The sequence below is a fragment of the Aspergillus brasiliensis genome (genome assembly GCF_001889945.1).
Source record: "Aspergillus brasiliensis CBS 101740 unplaced genomic scaffold ASPBRscaffold_7, whole genome shotgun sequence".
In the NCBI taxonomy this organism is placed as follows: Eukaryota; Fungi; Ascomycota; class Eurotiomycetes; order Eurotiales; family Aspergillaceae; genus Aspergillus; species Aspergillus brasiliensis.
This window is the reverse complement of record NW_027137448.1, coordinates 1,708,141-1,731,496: the sequence shown is the minus strand read 5'-3', so window position 1 is coordinate 1,731,496 and position 23,356 is coordinate 1,708,141. Positions and strand designations below refer to the sequence as shown.

At 51.6% G+C, this 23,356-nt stretch overlaps 7 protein-coding genes across 7 annotated transcripts; 3 read left to right on the top strand and 4 right to left on the bottom strand.

The window, feature by feature from the left end:
• Nucleotides 1–1,529: 1,529 nt before the first annotated feature.
• On the bottom strand, nucleotides 1,530–3,253 carry ASPBRDRAFT_207997 (trafficking protein particle complex subunit 13). The gene is made up of 5 exons (XM_067621813.1): nucleotides 3,168–3,253; nucleotides 3,107–3,113; nucleotides 2,933–3,056; nucleotides 2,363–2,881; nucleotides 1,530–2,296 (listed from the first exon to the last, which is right to left on the bottom strand). Exons 1-5 carry the CDS (start codon nucleotides 3,232–3,234, stop codon nucleotides 2,003–2,005), a joined length of 1,011 nt encoding a protein of 336 aa, XP_067478674.1. The 5' UTR covers nucleotides 3,235–3,253; the 3' UTR covers nucleotides 1,530–2,002.
• A 450-nt stretch (nucleotides 3,254–3,703) lies between these two features.
• ASPBRDRAFT_128081 (RING finger protein) lies at nucleotides 3,704–5,110 on the top strand (the record flags this gene model as incomplete). Its single annotated transcript, XM_067618024.1, has 6 exons — nucleotides 3,704–4,071; nucleotides 4,129–4,295; nucleotides 4,396–4,457; nucleotides 4,513–4,751; nucleotides 4,810–4,931; nucleotides 5,013–5,110. 6 exons carry the CDS (start codon nucleotides 3,704–3,706, stop codon nucleotides 5,108–5,110), a joined length of 1,056 nt encoding a protein of 351 aa, XP_067478673.1.
• A 608-nt stretch (nucleotides 5,111–5,718) lies between these two features.
• ASPBRDRAFT_56024 (CENP-N/CHL4 family protein) lies at nucleotides 5,719–7,176 on the bottom strand (the record flags this gene model as incomplete). The annotated part of the gene is made up of 1 exon (XM_067627473.1): nucleotides 5,719–7,176. One exon carries the CDS (start codon nucleotides 7,174–7,176, stop codon nucleotides 5,719–5,721), a length of 1,458 nt encoding a protein of 485 aa, XP_067478672.1.
• A 1,253-nt stretch (nucleotides 7,177–8,429) lies between these two features.
• On the top strand, nucleotides 8,430–10,697 carry ASPBRDRAFT_44365 (putative bZIP transcription factor (MetR)). The gene is made up of 2 exons (XM_067625180.1): nucleotides 8,430–9,064; nucleotides 9,751–10,697. The coding sequence occupies exons 1-2, from the start codon at nucleotides 8,785–8,787 to the stop codon at nucleotides 10,371–10,373; spliced, it is 903 nt and encodes a 300-aa protein (XP_067478671.1). The 5' UTR covers nucleotides 8,430–8,784; the 3' UTR covers nucleotides 10,374–10,697.
• A 1,015-nt stretch (nucleotides 10,698–11,712) lies between these two features.
• ASPBRDRAFT_56022 (uncharacterized protein) lies at nucleotides 11,713–13,103 on the bottom strand (the record flags this gene model as incomplete). Its single annotated transcript, XM_067627471.1, has 2 exons — nucleotides 11,713–12,998; nucleotides 13,070–13,103. The coding sequence occupies 2 exons, from the start codon at nucleotides 13,101–13,103 to the stop codon at nucleotides 11,713–11,715; spliced, it is 1,320 nt and encodes a 439-aa protein (XP_067478670.1).
• A 1,548-nt stretch (nucleotides 13,104–14,651) lies between these two features.
• On the top strand, nucleotides 14,652–17,526 carry ASPBRDRAFT_127795 (putative DNA mismatch repair protein (Mlh3); the record flags this gene model as incomplete). The annotated part of the gene is made up of 2 exons (XM_067618002.1): nucleotides 14,652–14,898; nucleotides 14,948–17,526. 2 exons carry the CDS (start codon nucleotides 14,652–14,654, stop codon nucleotides 17,524–17,526), a joined length of 2,826 nt encoding a protein of 941 aa, XP_067478669.1.
• Nucleotides 17,527–18,417: 891 nt separating this feature from the next.
• Nucleotides 18,418–21,951, bottom strand: ASPBRDRAFT_127431 (guanine nucleotide exchange factor; the record flags this gene model as incomplete). Its single annotated transcript, XM_067617968.1, has 2 exons — nucleotides 18,418–21,387; nucleotides 21,445–21,951. The coding sequence occupies 2 exons, from the start codon at nucleotides 21,949–21,951 to the stop codon at nucleotides 18,418–18,420; spliced, it is 3,477 nt and encodes a 1,158-aa protein (XP_067478668.1).
• Between the last annotated feature and the right edge of the window lie 1,405 nt (nucleotides 21,952–23,356).

The window sequence follows — 23,356 nt, the reverse complement described above, 5'->3', positions numbered from 1 at the left end:
CCTCTTGGACTATTCTACTCCCTTCTATGGAGCATATCTGGATGAAATGGACACTACCTACTAAAAACCACCTTATTTATTATCATTATCCATTCCTACTAACTACTTAGTATCTAGGACCAGTCCCCGCTGTGGACATTTAACTTGACGTGCCGCGACTAGACTGTTTTGAACTTGTTAGTTAGCAGTTACATAATACTTTTAATATTAGTTAGTTAACAACTTAGTAGATTAGAGGGGTGAAGAAATATCTTTACTGCTCCATATCTACTACTCTCTAGACCCTAACTACGTAAGTTTGAAGCTTAATTAGTTACAAGATAGTTTGAACCTTGAAGAAAGGGGGTCGGTGATGAATTAATCTCATGGGTGGGTAGGTGAGTGAGTGAGGGAGTTGGCTGGGAGGGAAAACCAGCACCACACCACACCGTATAGTATGTTACAGCAGTTATACTACTAGCTAACTAGTCAGTCGCATGGTCTGGACCTGCTGCCGCTGATCTGCCCAATGCCCACACCCGGCCACAGAAGCAGTTATCTCGACTACTCCGTACGTATCTACTGGTAATGGGAAAAATATCCGGTTTCTTATTTATAGAGATTATGTCTTTGATTTTCTAGACATGAAGAAGAGTTATGAGTCAACATAAGACACACTACGGAGTAGACTAACTAATTATATCTCAAGTACGGAGTATGATGAATGAATGAATGAATTCCATTGTCAGATCAGTCAGGGACTATACTATATTTTCTTTCGTTCATTCGCAGCATGGCATGGCATGAAAAACCCAACCCCAAACCAACCAACTTCAGTTAACTCTGTACTAGTCCGGTCTAAGTCTACTTCTTGCTTGTCTGCTGCGGGCTAGAATCTTTCAAATGCCGGACAAAACCAACGAGCCAACTAACCAACCTGCCACTCAGTAACAACTAGCAAGGTTCTATTTTATTCTACGTGTTTTATTTTTCAGGGAGTTAAGTGGACAACACGACGACTAGTAGACTGCTCTTTGCAGTGGAGGTAAATTTAGCTTTGACCTAGGCCTATCTAGACTGCCCCCGACCGGCGGTCCGTGGGGACGGATGGATGTTGCGAAGTCTCGATTTCCCGATTTCCTTTCCTTCCCCCTTCTCCCCGGGGAGAAGACCATGGTATCATGCTATCATTAGGTTCAATTTACCCTATCGTACGGCGTAGTATTCTTGGCTATTTTTTCTGATTTACTGGAGGTTGGTTGGGGCTGGGCTGGGCTGGGCTGGGCTGATTGATGATTGAGCAACTACGGTGCTGACTGTGTACACTGTACACAGTGTGTGTGTGTTGTACAAATAGCACATGGCTGGTAGTGGTGGCTTGTCTTCCATCCATAAATATAATCCAGCGACTCTTTCCTCATAGGGAGCATATCTATAGATAGCAATTGACAAGACTGACTGACGGCCAAGCTTCCGTCGGCGTTAACGGGGGGCGCCGTCGGAAGGTACCATTATGTTTTTTTTTTTTTTTTTTTTTTTGTTTCTTTTGTACAAACCCCTAGACTAGTACTACTGACTAGTAATTAGACTCAACCCCCCAGATAAGCCCCCGAACATATGATGTTTCTTTGTCCCCCGTTAAACGTGTGTAACCACCACGTAAAGCGTCGCAAGCTAGGAAATGGGGATTGGCTGCCCTGAGAAGGTTCGCATCCGTGCAACATCCGCTTGGCTCCCGTCTCATCCATTCATCCTGTGTGCTGATGCACGCCGCCGTGGAGTCGGTGATTGGTTGAGGAAAATCACCGGTGAAGTTTGTGAGTCTTCAGACTGCCACACACGCAGAGGAAAGAGTTGGGGGTTCTTCAGGATCTGCGCTGGTATCGTTGGCTGCAGTGTCTGGAATGTGTGTGTTGTTGTTGTTACACAAGGGGGGACTCAAAGGCCAAGGAAAAGCCCGCGGCAGTTCAGGTACACAGCAGAGAGACAGTAAGCAGTAAATATTACGTCCGATTGGTCTGTCTCATGCCCGTCTTCGCGTCATCAAATTACCCGTCGTCAGGAATCCTTTGTCGCCCATCGCGCCTCTCCACTCAATCGACAGCTGGCCTAACACTGCGCGTCCGTCGCGTTTCATGTCCTTTTGCAAGGTCTCCAGCCCTTCCTGTTGGCCTTCTTCTTGCTCGACGAGGAATGCAACCTGCAAGACATCCCGCGGATGTAAAGTCGGTGGCCGCGGATCCGCTTGCTCCGGTCCTTGTAGATCCCAATTGAGAGATACGGCCTTGAATGGCGGTTTCGGGTTGAGCCTCGTTTGCTGTCAAAATTAGCATGTTGCCCAGGAGACCTTTGCAATCTTCGCAATGATTTGTGTTCGACGAACCTTGACCACCACAGGACCATCGCCTACATTCTCCAGTTGGGCTTCTAGTGCAAACCGGAGCAGCCGAGTCTTGCCATATGGTCCTAGTGTCTTATTCTCGACCTCCAGCGGCGCCAATTCTGAAGACTTGGTTCGAACACTCAGACAGGGCTGTGCCACAAACTGATAGAGCTTGCGGAAGGTTCTCACTCGCCCGCTGGCTGCTTGCGCGTCCGACCCAATCAATGTCTCCGTGTAGCTGACGCTAACCGCCAGGATGTGATTCCCTTCCTCCTTGAGATCAAACCGTACTATTTTCTGTAGTGAATGGCCCTTCTGCACTCCGTCCTTGGAAGCCGTGTCTTCGGCCGGTTCTAGGTCTAACGCCGCTACCTGCGATGGTGTTTGCATCTCTGCAACTATACGGACCGATGTAACGACGCGCGATGTCTCCTCATCTGGCAACTCATTGTTGGCGCTGAGGGTGCATGCAAATGTCTCGCCCACATACGCAGACCCAAAAGCCGGAGGTAGGGTTAACTTGTCGAACCGTCAGTGAGGTCCATAACGAAACCTGGAGGGTCTTCGTACATTGGGGGTGAGGATGAACTGATTGTCGACAATATCGGCGGGATAGCTGAGCGATGCTTTGCTGGAGATCTTCGTCTCTGCCGCTGGGAGGGGGTACTGATAGGATAAGGAAGGTCGCGATAGCCTTGCACGGTCAGGAGCGAGTGGAGTCGTCGGATGAAGTTCGGTGCTTACCGCAATACTGGACAAGATCAGCCAAGGTACCGCGGTAGAAGGGTGTCCCGGCAGAGCGTACCTTTGAGAGAGACTGCATGTGGCTCTTTAGGGGCATCAGCGCCCGAGTGAGCGCGAGGGCGTGCCATGGAGGGATGTGATTGCGAGTTGAACCAGAACCGGACGCGGCGTCATTCCGTCGTTATCAGCGCCGCACTAGTTTCAGGCAAACAAGCCAAATGGGGCAAACCGAGCAAACCTCCGCATCCGCCGGGATTCACCAGTTATTGGAATCATTCCCTTGTCAAGCTCGAGTTGATAGCTCCGATTTCTTACTCTCACTAAATATGGAGACACCACAAACATCCTTGGGATCGTCATTGTGGCATACTGCTTATTAGATCTCGATGCTAAGCAGATCATCGATCCCTGTTTCTCCCAGATCCGTCAATTCTTTTTGGAAATAGTCTGATTATGTCATAATCCGATCTGATTGCTTATCGATTAGGAGTCGTTTACTCCATACTACGGAAGCCGCCACCGCGACCATTGTCGTCTTACTACGCCTTGTTTCTCTCTTTGTCAGGCCCCTGGCCTACAATAGCTTCCGGGTTCAGGATGGCAGTGACACGTAAGACCCCATCTCGTCAGCAGCATGCTCGCGCCTCCACGCCGACGGACTCTCCAGCTACACACCCAAAAACTGTGGCAAGCACTCCCGCATCGTCCAGGAAGCGAAAAGCGAATGAGCAGAGCGTCACACCAAGTACATCATCAAAAAAGTCACGTCGATCTGCACCCAGTGGTCCTACCCAAGGTCCAGTCGAGGTTATCGATTTGACTGGCCACACACCTGGCCCTGCTAAAAGAAAAGCTCGAGCACCAGCATCACACGATGAACCAACTCCTGAACGCCGGGCGAGGAGATTCCGCAGTCAACCTCCCAGTTCATATCTCGATAGAGCGGCGCGTGCACTATCCCAGCGGTATGCTCTCGATGTGTAGTCGGATCTATAGAAGGCTAATATGTATTATACCCGCAGGATGTTTGTTATTGGACATGCTGTCACAGAAGTCGACGATGCGCCCGAGATCTCTTTCGACATCATCGGTTCCACTGGCAACATCTACACTACCAAGATAGGGAAGGTGCCAACTTGCAGCTGCCCGGATGCTCGAAAAGGGAATCAATGCAAACACATTTGCTATGGTACGTCAAGCCCCTTGCTTTGACAGGCTACCCCGCACACTTCGTCACTCTGATCGGTATTATACAATGTCCGAGTTGCTGATTATAGTTGCCTGTGAAGTCCTAGTGAAAGCCCTCCGAGCGCCTCCGCATCTCCAATATCAGTTAGCATTCTTGTCGTCGGTAAGTTGGCGTGATGGTAATCAACGAGGCTACATTGCTAAGGGTTATGTCATAGGAACTGCGGGAAATGTACGGCAGCTCTCCCATCAGCCGCGAGCAGGCCAACGCCGAAGAAAACAAAGATGGGAACCGCAAGCCGGTTGAAGGTGACTGCCCGATCTGCTTCATGGAGTTTGAACCGGACAAGGAAGAGATAGTCTGGTGCCAAGCAGCATGTGGAAACAATATACACAAGGCTTGTTTCCAGAAATGGGCCGCGACCCAGCAAGCTCAAGGAGTGCGATGTGTTTATTGGTATGTTTGATCTCAAGCGTCAAGAACAAAAAGTCATAGCTGACACTATCCTGCGCAGCCGTTCTGCTTGGCAAGCAGATACTGCCAACATGAAACTTGATGAACTGGTCAAAGGGGCCAGTATAGATTCCGATGGCTACGTCAATGTAGCTGACCAGGTCGGCTTGTCTGGGATTCGCGGTATGAGACCAACTCTGTGATTCTCACTTTTGTTTGTTTACTGCCCTCATGTAGGGCTGATACTGACGGGTTTTGGTATAGATTGTTCAACATATCATCCTTACTGGGTGCGCCAGCAATCGTCTCTTTTTGGTTCGCGACGTGGTAGAGGTGGGTGGGGCTACGGAAGACGGTATTGATTCTAAAGTTTGTCCGTCTGGCACGGTTGCTTATGGTTCAATTGTTATAAGCGTTGCAAGTCTGAGATTGATACCCAGGGCACATTCTTCTGCTATATCATTACATTGGTATTATTCCTTCCAACTAGGTAGTACAATTAGCTCAATCCAACCATGAGGCGAAATTGCCCCGAACATAGATTCCGCCTTCTGTGCAGATAGATCTGAAGCTCTTCCCACTATTGGGGGTTCTTCCACCGACTCCGAGTGATAGTTCTTGCTGCATAGCATAACGGCCAAGCCATCGCCGGCAAACAATAGTCCATCTTAACAGCCAAGCGCCCAAAATCTACGATTCTATATACCACGCCCGAGCCAGTTCCATTGCTCAGTTCCAGTCTGTATGAGCCACGCAGACATGTGGACGAATATGTCCATACGTTAAGACCCCCGGGCGCACACCAACTGCGCATTGCACGGGGTGAAAGGTGATTAACCAATACTTGCAGGCCTCTGGCTGGCTATCTGTATCCGTGCTCGGTGACACGCAAAGCTACCACCAAGGGGAGGACAAATAGGATGGATGGATGAATGATGGATACATGCATGCAATTTACATACCATCATAATCATCCACTATCCTTCACAACCCGCCGGCCTTGACGGACGACAGCTACACTCACTGCTTCTTCGCCCGTCATCCACGAAGGCATCTTTTCCGCATTGATAATTCCGTTTTCGGCTAGTTTGCGGAATCCGCTGATTACGTCTGTGCCGGTGAAAGTGAGGGACAACGTTGGTGTTGTTGATGTTGATGATGTAGATGTGGATTTGGACTTCGGGGGATCGAGGAGGCGGATGTCGAGACGGTCGAGAGGAGCAGAGGAAAGAGATGCGGAGGTACCGAAGCGGGATTGTACGGTTAGAGTGCGTTTTCTGGAGATGTGTGGGTCTTCGTGTTCGGTGTTGGCTCGTTTCGGTGGTTTAGATGTGGAAGTGTCTGCGTCATCTGGGTTTTGGTTTTCCTTGTGGTGAGAGGGATGGTTCATGTGTTCTTCTGGGGTGACGGTGTTGGATGGTCGAGGGTCCAGGGGACTTCCTTCGAGGGCGGCGTCGGCGAAGATGCTGAATGCGCCGGTGGACTGGTTGGAGCGGCCGGGGCCGCGGAGGGACAGGAGCGCTTGGAGGCTCTTTGCTGTTAAGGAGGTGGGTTTGAGGGTGTAGCGTTGGTGCGGGAGAGAGAGGGCCTTGGGGAGGGCATCGCGGACGAGACGTTGCAGGCTGCGGGGGTCGGTTGCGATGGCGGTGAAGGTTGCGGATGCGCTGCTGGATTTTGAGGAGCCTGGGTTGGAGGCAATGGAGGTGTATAGGTAGGGACAGCTATCTGGGAAAGCGATGTAGATGACTCGCGAAGAGTCGGTGAGGAGTTCGGCGGCCTGGCGTGGATGTTGGTAGGGGGAGTTGGTGACGAAGATGCGGAGGAAGGTGAGAGGGAGGGAGGTCGAGCGGGAGAGATAGTAGTGCGCTTTTACTAGCGGGGAAATCTGTTGCTGGAGCTTGCTGAGGAAGGTTGAGGCGTGGACGCGCGGAAGACAGGCGGATAGGTCGGCGGAGTCTGATTGTTGTTGTCGCTGTTGTTGTTGGCTGTCAATGCGGGAGAGCTCCAGTGCGGTCCATCGTAGACTGGAGGAGTGATCGTCGATGTAGCGCAGGTCGACCATGGCCAGTTGTCGCAGGGTGATACCGTGTCTCCAGTCGCCTTCGAGAATGCGATCGATTACTTCGCGTTTGCCGCCTTTTCGCAGCTGCAGTTCCTGGTATGCGTTTCGGACGTCGTTGACGGTGCGCTCCGCCGGGTACGGACTCAGTCCCTCATCGTCCTCCTCTTTCTGGTCTTCATCCTCTTGGAGGTACGGCGGGAAAGCCTGGAGGTTACGATCGTCGAGCCATTGGAACGCAAGATCCAGCAGTGCCTGCCGGGTGAGCTTGCCAAAAGATTTGACTAAGGACGGCGTGGAGGAGGGGATGCGGAGGTTGCTGGGTAAACTGGCGGTTGTGGGCGCGCGGACGGATTTTAGGCGGGCCATTGCATATGAGTGTTGACAGATGGCCTACTAAGTAGGTCCGTAGAGCAACGACTCGTCAGACTGGTAGGGGCTGCGAGGTTGCTATGTGTTTTGAGCTGGGGATTGGATAGATTGGATGAATGCGGCGCGACGGTACGGGATTGCCGGTGGTTCCTGGGGCATCAACACAAACAGCATCACGTGGCGATAGGATCACAGGGTCTTATCTTAGTGCGGTTGGCAGCGCAGGGGCTCCCGCATTCCAAGCCGATCATCTACAGTCATCAACTACTCCTCTCTTCATTGATTTGATGTTGCAATAGCGTTAGAGATGCCGGAAATAGCGTGATTACAGGGTATGTTGTCTACACGGTGACTATCGTGTGATGCATTAAACATACCACATCTGCAAGGATGGACAAAGAGGTCGTGGATAGCCTCATACGATAATGATGCAGATCCCGATTATTAATCCGTGCGGCAGCCAAGCAATGAGGAGGTTGTGGTTGTGACTGTGACTTGTGAGGTTGTTGCTCGCGGATAATTTTACTCTTTTTCGTAGTCGGCACTTTGGCTAACTGGATCGAGCAGGTACACGAGATGTGGTTTATAAGCCGGGAGATTAACTCCTCGCCAACCGCGCATAGAACAATGATACTAAACAATACTAAGGTCGCCAAGCCATCAGCCTCGAACCAACCAGGGCATTCCTAGCGGACACCCGGTCAGGCAAGTCTGGTAGACCATAAGCCAAGTGCGAGGAGTGTGTTCAATCTGACTTCATGAGAGTGGCCAGAGTCGTCCCTAGGTTCAACCGGTTTCGACCCTAAAACAGGCCGGCAAGGACGGCGTGGGATATTATTTCTTTGGTTCCGCAAGCCCGACTTCGGCCTCCGGAAAGAGGATGACTCGGCTTCGATGTCATCAGCGGAAAAGCATTTACTGTAGTAGAAAGTTTAGTGGTTTGTGCGGTGGCAACACGCGGCTTCCGTGCACACAACCAGCGCAGGTACCTCAAGGGGAGAAGGATAAACGGCGTAGGGTATCCAGAATCCAGGGCAGCGGAAGGGGAGATTAGATCTAGAAATAATCTAGAAGATATGAAATACTTGATGAATGAATGATCGCAAGATGATGCAGTACCAACGATCGGAGCCAGACTGAAGCGTAAGTGAATGGACGGTTAGTCACCGAGATTATTCAACGGGCGCCATTGCCGTCTTTTTCCCCCCGATAAGTTAATAATCAGCGGCATTTCCCTCCAATTCCCCCGCCCCGCCGCAAATTCCCACTCTTTTTCGTCTCCGGCCGTCCCACACTCCCAACTCGACTCGACCCTTTCTCTCTCCACGACTTTTCCCACGCCTTCTAATCTTCACCTGCCTCGTCTTCGAATCTCGCTGACATCCCATATCGCCTCCATTGCGACCCCATCGATTGGTCCACCGACTACGAATACACTGCACGGGTTGCCGTGAAACGGTTTCGACTACTTGGTGGTCATTGTACGACTAAGAGTCCCTGTGAAGAGGGATCTCAATATACAGATCACGAAACTTGACTACAACAATCAATACTGCATCGCCGCATCGAAGGAAAAAGAGGTCCGCAAAGCCTCAACACGACATCATGTCCGAATTTAACGGCCGTCGGGCCCCCAACTTCTCTCAATATCTCGATGATCTGAATGCCATTCCTTCGCCGTACGACCAGGCCCTTCAGCAGCAACATCAGGGTTCATACAACCTCGATGCTGAATTATCGCTTTTCACCAATGCCGAATTCTTCGACTTCGACAAGTTCGGCGATCTCAATCTGCCCAACTTTGACTCGCTGGAGGACAACACAGTCAAGAAGGAAACTGCGCAAGACACCAGCTCTGACATGGACTTTTTGAACCTTCTGGGAGGTGAGTTGCTCCAGGTCTTCTTTGAAAGTATCACAACTTGTACCCCTCGAGTACAAGCTGCGTGGCAACGGGCAACAGTTGGAGCATTTCTGAAGCGGCTGCATATTCCATGCATGCGCCAAGGTTCAAATGATTGCTTCAGCCATCGACTCTCATCGATGTGTTTTCCCCAAACCTTCAGCTTGCCATCCTCATCTGCCCTTCCTCTATTTTTTCTTTTTTTTTTTTTTTTTTTCTGCCATGCCCAATTTGCTTTTGATTGTGCGAGTCTCGTACCCTCTCAGGGCCTAGTACTAGCGGGAGAAGCTATACTATATCCCTGAGACACGAGCTGCTCCTTCCGCCGCGCACCTCATCTACACGCCTGCTCATTGGCTCGTATGCTGCATGGGGCCCTTTCCGTCAGTGCGCGATCGCAGAACGTGCAGCAGCCTTGCCTTGGGCTGGGATAACGCCAATCGCTCTCGTGATGGCGCCATACCACGTGACTCGTCCAGCGTGGGAGGTTGCATAGAGACACTGTTCGTGGCACATTCAAGATGATCTGGGCTCGCGTCGATCCCAGTGATGCTGTGCTTAATACCCCTTCCACCCAGCTTGGGACCCTTTCGCCTTTGTCGACTCTGCTTGCCTCATCAGGGGCCTTCATCCAATCATGACAACCCGTGACTAACGTTCTCTAGAAGGCTTCGGCAACGTCAACGACATCTCCTCTACCATGAACTCCATCAATACTCAACCTATGCCCGTCCAGAACACACAATACTCTGCAATTCCGTCCCTGCCAAACGGCCCCCTCAACATCAACACTGCTCCCAGCCAAGCTGCTTCCCAGCCCTCCCCGCAGTCCTCGGTCACATCCCCGCCGTCCGCAGCTGCCACCCCCGCCCCGGCCCCGGCTACCACCTCCCCCGCATCAGGCCCTAAGCGCAAGAACACTCAAAAGACTCCGGCCATGAGCGTAGAGGAGGCCGCGCGCATTGCCGCTGAAGAAGACAAGCGTCGCCGGAACACCGCCGCCAGCGCCCGCTTCCGCGTGAAGAAGAAGATGCGCGAGCAAGCTCTCGAGAAGACCGTCAAGGAGACCACGGAGAAGAACACTGCGCTGGAGGCTCGTGTCACGGCCCTGGAGCTGGAGAACCAGTGGCTCAAGAATCTCATCACCGAGAAGAACGGTCAAACCTCGGAAGAGGCCAAGAAGTCGGAGAGCGACATCGCCGCTATGTTCAAGAAGTTCCTGGCTTCTCAACAGCAGAAGGAGACCGAACGGAGTAGTTCCGAGTCCAAGATCGGCGTGGGCACTGCCTAAGCTCGACTTTTTCGTGTTGTCTTTTCTTGCTTGTTCATTTGAGCTTTGTAGATGATGTTTATGCAGAGTCGCCGATTCTCCCATCATTCTTCGTTTTATTTCTTTCTATTCTTTCAACTTTTTCCTTATATCTAATGGTGTACATGAGGGGATGGCGTCGCGGTGCAAGGAAATACCTAGGCTCGTCGGTGGCATGAGTGATGTTTATGAAGTACAAATTTCGATCCCAACAGATCAGATCAGGAGAGACTGTTGTGCATATATCACGCAGTACCTGTATCTAAAAAGCATAACAATGAAGAAAATATTCCGATAATTAGTTATACATGGTTACTCATAGATTCATAATGATGCGTATGCTCTACCCTAGCCATTCAGAAACCCTGCTAAACTAGTCACATTCGGTGATTGCACTTCCAACAATTCATAAAGACTGAAAGTTATTTCGGTTGGTACTCAGTCTCCTTGAAAGCCAGGATCCTAGTCTCGAACATGACAGCGTTTGTTCATTCCCTAATTAGCTTGACCGACGAAGGTGTACAAAGCAGCAAAAGATCAACGATTGTGTACCGTATCTCCTGTCACTAGGGTATGTAAAAGCTAAAAAGAGCTCGTTACAAACAGGCACAAGGTGTGGCCATAGCATAGCAAATACATTCATGTAGAAAAATATGGGAAGAAACAAACCAAGGCAAATAAATAAAGATAACATTTGATCAATGTGCCATACATGTTGTGCAACAAGCCCTTGGGGATATCAAATAAAAACCGTACCGTGCCGTGCCGTGCCGTCCGTCCGTCCGCCCGCCCAGATAGATAAATAGATAAATCCCTAGTGTCGATTTTCCTGTTCCTGTCCTGTCCTGTCCGTGTACACCGTATTCATCCCCGCGTGTTACCCATCCTACCGGAACGTGGTGTATCGTATGGTAAGTAGATGTACAGATGTGCGAAAAGGGTGAGATCAGGAAGGGGGAAGTGGTGAAATGAGTATCAACGCCGATATAACGCCTCATAGCAAGATAGATAAGTTGTCGGGGTATGTGGAGGAAGGGTTTCTTCACTCTCAAAGCTCTCTCGTGTGTGTGTGTGTGTGTGTGTGTGTGTGTGTGTGCATTAGTCATTACTTTGAAAGGGAAAAATGAACGCAGAAGCAGAAAAAAAGAAGAAAAAAGAAGAAAGCAGAACAGGGTTCACTCAATCTGTCATGGAATGTCTCATCTTGCGTAACTTCGTTGCAGTAGTAAAAGAAAGGAAAGGGATCGAAAAGATCTCTTTTCTTCTTGGGAATGACAATTTGGGTGAAGGGATTGAATTGATACCCGATCAATTAATCACCCTACTCACCAGATAACTCTCTTTTCACGTCTGTCACACCGTCAACTCTGATTTCGGGCTCCTCCTCTCTCCCTTCGACTAGCTTCTCTTCATCGCTCTCTTCACCGTTGATCTCCCCCCATCCTGAACTGCGACGGCTGATCCGCCCCGTCATTGGTTGGTTGCTTGATGGTCCGGGCCATGGACTGCTCATACCGGTCCCAGTGATGCTGGCTGCATTGCTGTCGTGGCGACTGTGCGATTGGGCGGCGCTGATGACACTGGCACCGTCTCCTGCAGTGGCGCCCTTGTGGAAGCTGCCGCGTTCACCGCTCCCTGACAAAGGCGCCGCGCCAGATGCTGAGTAGACGCTGGCACGCTCTACACTGGCGAGACCCACCAAGCTAGGTCTGTTGAGGACACCCGGTGGATTGAATGAAGACGAGGTTGCTGACTCTCCGACATTTCCACTCAGCACGCTCAAGGGTAAACTCTCACGACTGCCACCGAACACTGAGGACGGCGCCAGGGCGCGAACCGAGGCATTTGTGTCCAGGGAATTTCTGCGGCGCCTCTTCGATGACGACGCGAGCGTCAAAATGGAAGCATTGTCGGTCAAGATGTTGTTGGCGGTCGCAGTGCTATAGGTGACCGAGTGGCCGTGAGGGGCAAGGTGGGGCGGCACGGCCGTGGCTGGCGACGGGGGAAACTGATGAGAAAATTGCACCTGTTGCGTCGCTGGGTTGTGTAGTGAGCCGGTATGGGTCAGACCGTGGTACTGGTTTTGCGTAGTGTAGAGCTGTCCGGAAGGTGCTGCCGATTGCACGGTGGTCAAGGTCGTGGTCAGAGACCGCACCGATGGCGCGGGCGATGAGAAGGTGCTCCCCTCGCCTCCCCCCTGCGAACTGATGCCACCACCCGCTGTAGCCATCGTCCCTGCCTTGGAATACGCCGCATCGGAGATGGCTGTATCGCCGTTGGTTGAGATAGTTGGCGCGGTTGACTTGGCACTGGTGGCTGGGACCTGCTGTTCGTACCCGGAGTATGCGAGGGACGGTTCGCTCTGCGAACAGGACCTCCGGCCGGAATCTGCGCTCGCCTCCGAAGTGTTGAAGTCGCTATTATAGTCGGCGACCATGTGGGCAGTGCCCGACAGCGGGTAGGGGTTGTTCTTCGAACTCCGGCTTTTGTATTTGGGCATCGCATGACGCTTGTTGGACCAACGGTTGGCACTTGAATCGGTAGAATGTTTGAGACTGGCGAGTCGCTTCATCCAGCTAGAAAATGGGTGACGACGTCCATTGCGATCTATATCTTGTATATGAGCAACCCAAATAAGATATGGTAAGACGAAAATATTGGGAACTTAATCCACTCACCATGCGCCCTGGCGGGCCCTTCAGCCGTGGCCATTCTGGCCTTCCAACAATCCACAGGTGAGATAGCCAGTGAAAGTGAGTGTTTTTGCAATCGCACTCTCGACACGTTCCCCGTAGCGAGTGATGCAGTCCACAGGGATGTAGCGATAGACGGTTGGCCGATCAGATAAGAGCCGCAGGGGAAGATGCGTGAACCAAATCAACGGATATAAAGGGTTGGAGGGGTAGCGGAGGGAGAGAGAGAGAGAGACAGAGATGGGAGATGTGACGGGGGCGAAAACAAATAACTTCAATCCAAGAGATAACCCGACAAGAATCGTAGCAAGAAACAAAGAGGCCGGAAGGAAGGAAAAGAAGAGCGAGAAATTGGGAAAATGGCGATGGAGGAAGAGGCCGGCCATCCACCCTTTCATTTCCAAGTCAGGAGTTCCTCAGGAGCTGCACGTGATGCCCGTCGGCCCAAAGAAACGATCGGCGCCTGGATGTCGCCTTTCTCTGCTCTGCTTTTCATTCGCCAACGGAATGATGATTGATTGATTGAGTGAATGAGTGTTCCTGCCTCACACTTCTCTCTCCTGACAACGTGTCATCGTGCCTGCCCTCTCGAGTCCTCGACATTGTTTGTCAAGTGGTTCAGCCTGACGAATCTGTGTCGATCTGTTACGAATCCCGCCTCCAGCGCCATCTCAAGCTTCCGAGGCTGGAACTACTACTGCAGTAATGCGATAGCGCGTATCTCGCTAGTCCACTTATTCGGTCTACTTGACATGGATGTTCCCGGCGAATTAATGTTAGTCGATCCGTGCCAGTCATGACTCGCTGCCGCACGCTTTACTTTTTAGTCTGGTGCATGCCATCCCACGCTATGGGCTCGTGTCCAGTGCTTTTCCCTCCTGAACCACACCCTATCAGCAAGCATGCCGCAAGCTCAATCTGCTCGATGTGCTGCACTCTGAACCTCAGAAGCGGGTGAAACACAATCCACGTTCAGGGGGTTTGGTTAGTTGTTTGTTTCCACCTCGGAATCGGAGATTGTATACAAGAGGACCCAGCCACGATAAGCTCAAGCACCCGCAGTTGGGGAATGCGAGACACCACCCTAGCCAATGTAGCTCCGTCCTTGGCGGCTGAACAGGTGCACAAATGCTGTCTGGCTATTTGGGGACCTTCTATGTGGCCATCAGCATGACATTATCCCGTCAAGTATTTGAATTTCTCGTAGGGAGGCCATCTATGTGTCTAACTGTCTATGCCATCAGCTCTTATCGCCAGCTTTCTTATCATCACGTGATATGAGACGCCATCGGCCGCGGTTTCCCCTGCTGGGCTTCATCTCGATTGCTCTCCTCGACAACCATCAACATGCAGGGAGTTCTATGCATCTCCTCCATTATCCTGAGCTACTAACTGATTGTCTGAATAATATATATGCGCTTTGGGTTTTCGATGATCGATCTACCCTTTCTAGTAAAGCGACAGGTCAGAATTCAAACGCCATCAATTATCTCGGAGCGCCACCGCATCATGGCAACATGAAAGAATCTCTAGAAGACCACAAACTCATCTACCAACCCCTCTGGTGATGTCGTCATGGGATCCCAAGATTCGGCCTCTACCGCCTGATGTAGTGGCGAAGCTCAAATCCTCAACTGCCATTACGCACTTGAACGGGGTCATTGTAGAGCTAGTCAAAAATGCATTGGATGCAAATGCTCGTACCGTCTATGTCACGGTCGACTTCGGTCGCGGAGGCTGTATAGTCGAAGATGACGGGGATGGGATTCCCCCAGCGGAGTTTGAACCGGATGGAGGACTGGGAAAAGCGCACCGTAAGTTGAATGGTCACATATCATTTCCCTTCACTCATAGAAGACACAGATACTTCAAAGTACCATTCGAGCCATACTATCGAAGGACGTAAAGGGCTGTTTATAGCCTCGCTCGCTGCCCTCTCTCTACTAACCATCACATCACATCATTTTCGCCATTCGAGCACCAATACCGTTACTTTCCATCAATCAACGCCGGTTGCTCGATTGATGCCAGCTCCGGTGTATCAGGCGCTGAGGTTCGGTAACCATGGCACTTCCGTCACAGTAAATGATCTGTTCGGGAATATGCCCGTGCGCGTAAAGAGCCGAGCCTTGGCTCTTCAAAGACCAGATGAACTGGAGCGGCAGTGGGATGAATTAAGGCACCTTCTGGTATCGTTCCTGGTCGCGAACGACAAGATGGCTAAGCTAGTGGTTCTCGACGCTCATAGAAAAAAGAAGATCACGGTCCGCCCCCAGAGACTTGCAAGACAAGATGGTGGGGATCTCGATCTACAACGACTTCGTTCCATCCTGGCACAGTCGGGGCTGGTTGAGGCTCAGAATACGGGCGTCTGGGATACTGTATCGGCCAGTGTTTCCGACTTCACGATTCGTGCGGCGGTTTCTTTGACGCCCAGCCCTACCAAGAAGGTTCAGTTCGTCTCCTTAGGCTCGAACCCGGTGTTCGCGAGAAACAACGCAAACCTTATTTATGCGGAAGTAAATCGCTCATTTGCTTTGTCGGACTTTGGGTCTATGAGAAACCGTTCCTCTTCAGTCGAAGCACCCGACCGAGCTGCTGATAGCCACCTTATGCATAGCAAACCTGCGTCTAAAGCAGTCAACAAATGGCCGATGTTCTATATCCGTATAGACAGCTGCAATGAGTGGAGTATCGACGATGATACGCAAGAACTCCCAGAATCAGACAAGTCTCTTCAGCGTATATTAGATGTGCTTTCGACAATGATCAACGAATTCCTCAGACAGAGCAGCTTACGCCCACGTACTGGGAAAAGGAAAAGAGGTACGGTCAATGTACCGCCAGCTAGTACGCGTCCTAGCAGTGTGAAGGCCGAAAGGAGTCCATCTTCGGAAGGTGTAGTCTCCATCGCCGAAGAAACTCTCGGTAGTCAGCCCAGGCTCCCCTCTTTCCGAAGACCACCCAACGCCAGTCATCACTTTGGAGATTGGACCAGGGTCAAAAGTGCAAAGCCGGAAACGGTCAGCAAGAGGCTGCCTTTACGCGAGCGCGCACCCAGGTCAGCTCGTTCAGAAGATAACTCAGCCCATCAACTCCAGGATCATTTGGGCCAGCAGTGGACGCTCCTGTCTGCTGGCAATGAAGGCACGGCTATCAAGCCCCGCTCTCCTGTACCGGACGAATCGGAGATGCACGAGGGACTGAATCAGATTCATGAAGAGACAGATATCGATACGATGATCCCGTGGGTCGATCCCTATACGGGCAGACGCCACTTGATCAACTCGCGGACTGGCCAGTCCATGCTCCTTGGGTCTTCAGTAGCATCGGACGTGATGCTGCGGCCCCGATCCACTGGCTGTCTACAAGAGCCACATCGCGCGCCAGAGGAAGCACAGCGACCAAGATCGGCCGCTCTGCCGAGGACTGAGAACAAGTGGGTTGAGAAACTTTTGGAAAATTGGGTCAATCCTGTTTTTGGCCGCCCAGAGAGGCCTATCAGTGCAATCGATATCAGTGCTGGCCGTGAGACAGCTCGCCCTGGGTCTAGTTCTTTTGACAGTCAGGGTGAGTTATGCGGATTAGAAAGCATGGGAGTGTCAAAGTTCCGCGGCAAACTGCGAAAACAGGAACTAAGAGCCGCAGAAATCATCGCCCAGGTGGATCAGAAGTTTATCCTAATAAAGATGCAAATGCCCCCCAATGCCCTTGGGGATCATACATCAAATCTGATCTTGATCGATCAGCACGCTGCGGATGAGCGATGCCGGGTCGAGGCCCTGATGGCAGAGCTGGTCACATCAGATGATATCCCGGGCTCTATCCAAACCATCAGCTTGGAACCCATTATTTTTGAGATACCCACTACTGAGGCATCCCTTTTTGGACGATATAGGGATTTCTTCAACTCTTGGGGCATAGGTTACACCTTGGAACAGGGACCCAAAGACAAGAACGTCTTCATTTTTGTACACACCCTCCCAACGCTCATCGCCGAGCGCTGCCGCACCGAACCTGGCCTGGTCACTGACCTCATCCGCGGCGAGATCTGGAGACGTGAAGAAGAAAACGAACGAAGCCGACAGTCTCACCATCCAGCCGGCTTCGGCGATTCTCGTACAGATATGACTCAACCCAGCAGCAGCTGGGTGAACCGACTCGACGGCTGTCCTCGAGGGATCATCGATCTGCTAAATTCTCGCGCATGCCGTACGGCAATCATGTTCAATGATGTGCTGGACAAGAATGAATGCCAGAGTCTGGTTCGACGGCTCGCAGACTGCGTTTTCCCTTTTCAGTGCGCGCATGGTCGGCCCTCGATGGTACCTATTTTGGAATTGGGAGCTGCTGCATCATTGGATCAGACTCAATCGGATGAATATGAAGGTCCTGGTTTTATTGGTATGTTTAGGAAATGGCGGGATGCGAAAACCGGTTAACCAGTGATGTTTACTTGCTACTACAAGTGCCCTATAAAACCGACAATAATAGGTTTCGATCTACGACATAGGATTATTGTATGATTAGATCATGATTCGATCGATTAGTCGAGAGACTAGTATGTTGCAGAATGGTATATACAAATAGTACACAGATCCTTCCAAATATCCATCCAAGTTCCATGCCCATCCCGTTCCTAGTCCATAACAAGCCAAGTTCCAAGTCCAGATCCAATACCAAAGCAATGCTCCCATCCATCCAAAGAGCGATCCAATAAAACAATGATGATAATAGTAAAACCAGACAGGAGTCAAAAAAGAGGTTAAAAACACAGGTCCCCATAACAGAGGTTGGTATAAGAAAATGATAAACAAAGATGAAAAAAAAAGCAGAGACGCACTCATGACCCATCATCAATCAATGCATCCCCATAATAAGGCCCAAATCGAATCAACGAGTTGAGAGGTATGTGTGAATGTGTGTGACCTTTTTGTAGTACAAGCCGCGAGGCTCATTCCCGACCTGTATAAGACCCATATATGCTTTGCCCTCCCTTTTTGGTATTTTTCCAACCGCCCCTGTGCATGCATGTACACATTCCGTTGTTTTGGAAGCCCCGCAATTCCTTCCTTATTTTTGTTTCCCCGAACAAAAAACAAATGGATATAGATTCACGAGTACCGCCCAGAGTAATAGAAATTATAAGAGATGTGGAGGTTCAGAGCAAAGAGGTGAAAAGGTATACACAGCGGAATGCGAGAAAACGCGTGTATCAGAAGTAGAGATGGAATAAAATGGGTAATGGGTAAAAATCCGTGAAAACATGAATTGAAGTGACTGTCGTAAATCATTAAGTGGCGGCCGTGACGATAGAGCGCGATACGACCTGTTCAGCCGTTCGTCGCGACCGACTTGGACTTGGAGGGATGGGTCCAGGACAGAAAGTCAAACTTGTCTTTGGCGTTCTCCAGAATCGAAGAGGAGCTGGATTCAGGCTGCATGCGCACTTGGGGCGCTTCCCGGGGCTCCAGCACTAGCGACCGGCGATAGAATGTCTGCAGACTCTTTTCGCCGCTCGATCGCACGCGGACGAGCTCGTTCTGCATCCACGCTTGTAGCTCCGGCACTTCTGTCAGTCGGTATGGAATCTGGAATCGTTGCAGCTCGCTGATAATCTTGGCCGTCTTCATGTGTTTATCGAAGTTGATAACTGCCATGTCACCCTCATCTGTCGGCAAGTTGCGCAGTGCCTGATTGCCGTGGTCCACAAAGGTGAGATCCGTAAGGTAAGTGCCCACGAAAGGCAGACATGGAGGGACGCGATTCTGCAGTCGCTGCCGGAGAACAGCGTAGTTACGGGAGACGTCAACAATGCCTCGCAGGTATTCGAGAGTCGTCTTGGTCTTCTGCGACACCACTTCCCAGGTCCGCTTCAAGCGGGAGATCATGGACGAATTCAAGGAGCAGATGATGGCCATCAATGAGTCGTAGTTGCTGAGCTCCAGGCACTTGTTCGCAATCTTGACCCAGTGCTTGATGATGGCGGCACGCTTCTTGGGCTCCTCCAGCTGGAGGATTGAATCTGCCACTAGATGCGTCAGGTCTGTGGACAGGGTGGCCATGGCTCGAACGTTAACAGCCAAAGATCCCGATTTCTTCATCCACTCCGTGGCCAGCAGCTCTTCGGGAAGAATAGCGCAGAAGATCCGGGACTCCTTGATCGTGAACTGGCGAGCGAGTTCCATCGGGTCAAAATCCAAGATGGTAATCGTGCCTTCGCCGTTCTTCCACTGCTTCAGAAGGTTGATTTCCTTCTTTCCTAGAATGGGTGGCGGCAGAGGAGTGTCTGGGTGCACATACTGTGCAGTTGCAGTGTTGGTCTTTCCCATGGAAGACACCAGACGGGGCACGACTGGTCCGTGGACCATTGAGACCTTTTCGGCAAGCTCGACAAGCCGCTTTCCAGCAGACGGAAGGTTGTTCATGAGGGTCGTGCTAGCGAAGTTCACAATGTATTCGAGGGCAGTGTTATCGCAGTCATGACGCCAGTGGGATTCGAGCCAGCCTTTGAAGACGTTGTAAACACGAAGACGAACGGGTCCGGCAGTGTGAGGAGTGTCCCCGATGTAGTTGAATCGATCAACCAAAGTCTCCGCAAACTCCAGCGGGGTAGCGAAAAGACGGAAAGTGAGATAGAAGGTCGAAACGAACATCGCATCTGGCGTGGATTGGTGGGCAGTCAGCTTCTCGACAAGCGCGCGCAAGCTGCCGCCCATGACCTGGCCATCCTTGAAGATCAGCTCGTGCGCGTAAGTCTTCTCCAGAATATTGGCTTCTCCCTCTTCTGTTTCCTCGGCCAGGGTGGAATGACTGATACTGCCCTTAAGAGAGGGAACCTGGTAGTGATTGCCAATGTCGGGGGAGGTAGCCCGAGTGGAAGTCTGGGAGACCCCGCTCATCTCCGAGTCGCGAAGACGGCTGTTGAATGTGAAGCTACTTCCATTGCTCGTGATGCCTCGGCCAAAGGACTCACTAACATCGGACTTGGCTTGGCTGTCCCTATGCGGAGGGATCTCGATGGGTTGAGTGTCGTGAGACGAAAAGGATAGCTTATCTAGGCTGGACGATAGGAAATTGGTCGACGGGAAAGAGGACATGTAGGTGCCGGGAGTGCTGGCCCCACCACGCGACTGGAAGGACGAGGGAGTAGTGTCATCCGTCAGACCTGGGGTTGGAGGAGAGTATCGGTTGTTGATGGCGTTGGGAATCTGTAGAGGAGGCGGGGGTAAGCGCAAAGATGCTTCTTGAGATCGCTTCTGGTGACCAGCAAAGGTGCTTGTCTTTGGTGGTTGCGGAGTTTTGTTGGCGTCGGTGACCGTGCTGGCGGCAGGAGGCAGATCCTGGGGCATTGCTTCCAGCTCGAAATCACCGCATTGCTCCAGCATCAGACGAGCTTTGGCCAGGCAGCTCCCCGCTGCTCGCACGCAATCGGTGGCGGCATCCACCAGACGCTTTCCTTCATCTGGCAAAAACACAAGTTCATCATCTGGAGAATGGGCCGGTCGGAAGGCGTCCCGGGCCGCATAGACCAATTCGGACAGGCGTTCATACATAGTGTCCCTAGCCTGCTCCAGGAGCCCACTGCCTTGCGGGTCATGCTCGCAAGTGGCCTCGACGACGGTCAGCAGTGCGCGGCAGGAGCGCACCGCCTGTTCCGTGGTCACAACCAATTCCGTCGAGGAGCGGGATTGCAAATGAAGCCCAATAAAGGAGCCCAGCACACCCAGAAATGCGTCGTAGGCATCGTTCAGTCGTTCGGACGCTAAATTGGGGTTACGGGCAATCGCGGCTGGCCCCGAAGTCGAGACCCGGTGGGAGACGGAAATCCGCTTGGTGGTCACAGACACCGGACGGGCCTGCTGAGAATCGTCCAGGCGAGTGGATGCTCGGCTCATATCCAATCGGCTACGGTTCATGAGTCTAGACTCGTTGCGCTCGGTGTCGGCCTCGGAGCCAGCAGCTTCCGAAATGGGGCGAGTCTCCGAAACTGTAGCGAGTGGGCCTTGCTGGTAGCCGGATTGCTGCTCTAGCTCGGCGATCGTCCTGCTCAGGCCAACTTCCTCAGTCCACACATCTAGGAATCGAACTCCTCGCGTTACAATGCGAAAAGCCTTTAGTAGCATTTCGTCGACCATGTAATCCATCTCATCCTGCGTCGCACTGCCGCTGGCAACCTCCTGGAACCTCTTAGTGGTCCGGACCAGAGAGGAGAGCTCAGCCAGCAACGCCTTGCGATTCCTGCGCAGACCGTCGTGACTGGAGACCAGGATACAATCCCGAGTAAGACATTCAGATTTTTGCTGTGACGCTGTCAGTTATACCCTCCGATAAGCACCAGCTAGAATTTAGACACCTACCAATAGGTAGCGCACGCCAGCAATCAAGCCTCGTACAAGGTCCTGATTGCCAGCGTCGTTCAGAGGGAATCCACAGCCCCCTCTGATGATATCCCAAAAGTCGGTCAACGCCTTCAGGAGCGGCCGCATAGGTTGTTGATCATAAGCTTCGCAGTAATTGGTGGGTAGCCAGCCCCGAGCTCCAGTATCTAACAGTGTACCATCGGCCCAACCATTGGTGTGAACAGAATGCACCAGGATGATGTCGCCCTGGTCCAGGGGAAGAGTGACGGTCGACGGGGACACATTTCCGGAGGGGTGATAAGGATAGAATGCACGGAGGTAGTTGTGGAAGACGGCCCTCGGCGTCTCCGATTGCTCCATACTGTCGTCTTTGTTACCGTAAGGTGTTAGCGGAGGGCTCATCTCAAGATGATGCTGGTAATGATAATGTTGGTCGTCGTAGTTATAGTTGAGGTTTCCCTTTTCGATCTTCAGTGGCGCAATGTGTCGCTTCATTGATTCCATGTCGGTTCCAGAGACGGGAATGGTGTGAATGTGATAGCCTTCCGCTTGGTAGGTCCAGTCGGACGTCGTGGTCACTGACCAAGGCTTATGCGAGAGGAGACGCAATGATCATTCTCGCGCGATCCTATGAATGGTGTTGAAGGTGAAGAGAAGCAAGTGCGTTGCACAACCGGTGGTGTGTCAGTGATGTAGTATAGACAAAGAAGATGATTCGAGCTAGTCGAGATGTAATGATGTGTGTGGCGGTAATGCAATCAATGTCTGTGATAGAAGGTCAATCATGCGGCGCTGCTGAAGGCTGGTGCGAGTCCTGAACATTGACGGTGTGCTTGCTTTCTACCCTAAGGCCGGCAAGGGCGTCTGAAGGATGTTTGGGAGGGGATGGTTTTGCATGTCTCCCGGGGAATGTCCGATTCCAGGGAGGGGAATGGAAGGAATGCTGGGGAAGGGCAACCGGTTGCTAACGTACCTTGAACGCGAACCTAGAAAACACGGAAGAAAACGAAGGAGGTGCGCTGTGCGAAGAATACAGCGATGCGATATATAGTGGTGGGCTCGTCGAGAGTAGTTATGCAGCGTCTCTACTGCAAACACGTTCTTCGATGCAAAACGAGGAACGAATCTCGAGCACGAGGAAACCGGGGAATTGAAGAAGGTTTGAGGCAACAAAAGCCGAGTAGTAGACAAGCCGCAAAACAAAAACAGAGTGTGGCGAACAATAACAAGCAGTCACTCGACACCCGGGATGAGGAAAACCTGCCTCGTTCGAAAGGAAGGGCGAGTGAAAAGAGGACTGGATAGTGCTGTAAAGCAAGCAAGGACCACGAGTCGACCCCGGACTAGATCTCGAAAATCCACGGGATACCTGCGACAGTAGGAAAATTAACCCGGGACAACGAGTGCAACCTTTTTCCTTCGCAGGAGTTCGATCGACGGGGTTTGCAGCGACTATGACGACAGGCGGAAACGAGGTGAGCTCCTACACGGTAGCTGTGGGCGGGAGGGATAATCTTGTTTGCAAGCAGACACGCAAGGGCCGCGACAGTATCCAAGACACGGCGGATTAAGCAGAGACCGGAAGGGCGGGAATGAACGCAAATGCAGGCCGTTTCGCTGTACTGAGGAGAAGTGATGTTGTGTAATGCTAAGCTATTCAAGTCAATTGCCACCAGCAGCAATGAGTGAACGATCGGAAAGCTCCACCACGGTGATGGAGAAAGGGGGAGGATAGTCGGTAGTGATGATGTATATAGTATAGTGAGTGTGAGTGTGAGTGGAGGAGGCGGAGGAGGGGGGAAGGGTCAGAGTGAAGAGGGAAAAGAGCGGGAAGGAGAAGAGAGCTCAGGGAGAGAGAGAGAGCGAGAGTAAGTGGATGTCAGTCCGTGTATGTATGTAGTCGGATGTC

What these genes read in the sequence shown, in the direction of transcription:
- ASPBRDRAFT_44365 (XM_067625180.1), top strand. Translation starts at nt 8,785, where the DNA reads ATGTCCGAATTTAACGGCCGTCGGGCCCCCAACTTCTCTCAATATCTC. An exon ending in CTTTTTGAACCTTCTGGGAG is followed by an intron (nt 9,065 to 9,750) that starts GTGAGTTGCTCC and finishes GTTCTCTAGAAG; the next exon opens with GCTTCGGCAACGTCAACGAC.
- ASPBRDRAFT_207997 (XM_067621813.1), bottom strand. Translation starts at nt 3,234, where the DNA reads ATGGCACGCCCTCGCGCTCACTCGGGCGCTGATGCCCCTAAAGAGCCA. An exon ending in AGTTCATCCTCACCCCCAAT is followed by an intron (nt 2,882 to 2,932) that starts GTACGAAGACCC and finishes CGGTTCGACAAG; the next exon opens with TTAACCCTACCTCCGGCTTT. An exon ending in ATGGTCCTGTGGTGGTCAAG is followed by an intron (nt 2,297 to 2,362) that starts GTTCGTCGAACA and finishes TAATTTTGACAG; the next exon opens with CAAACGAGGCTCAACCCGAA.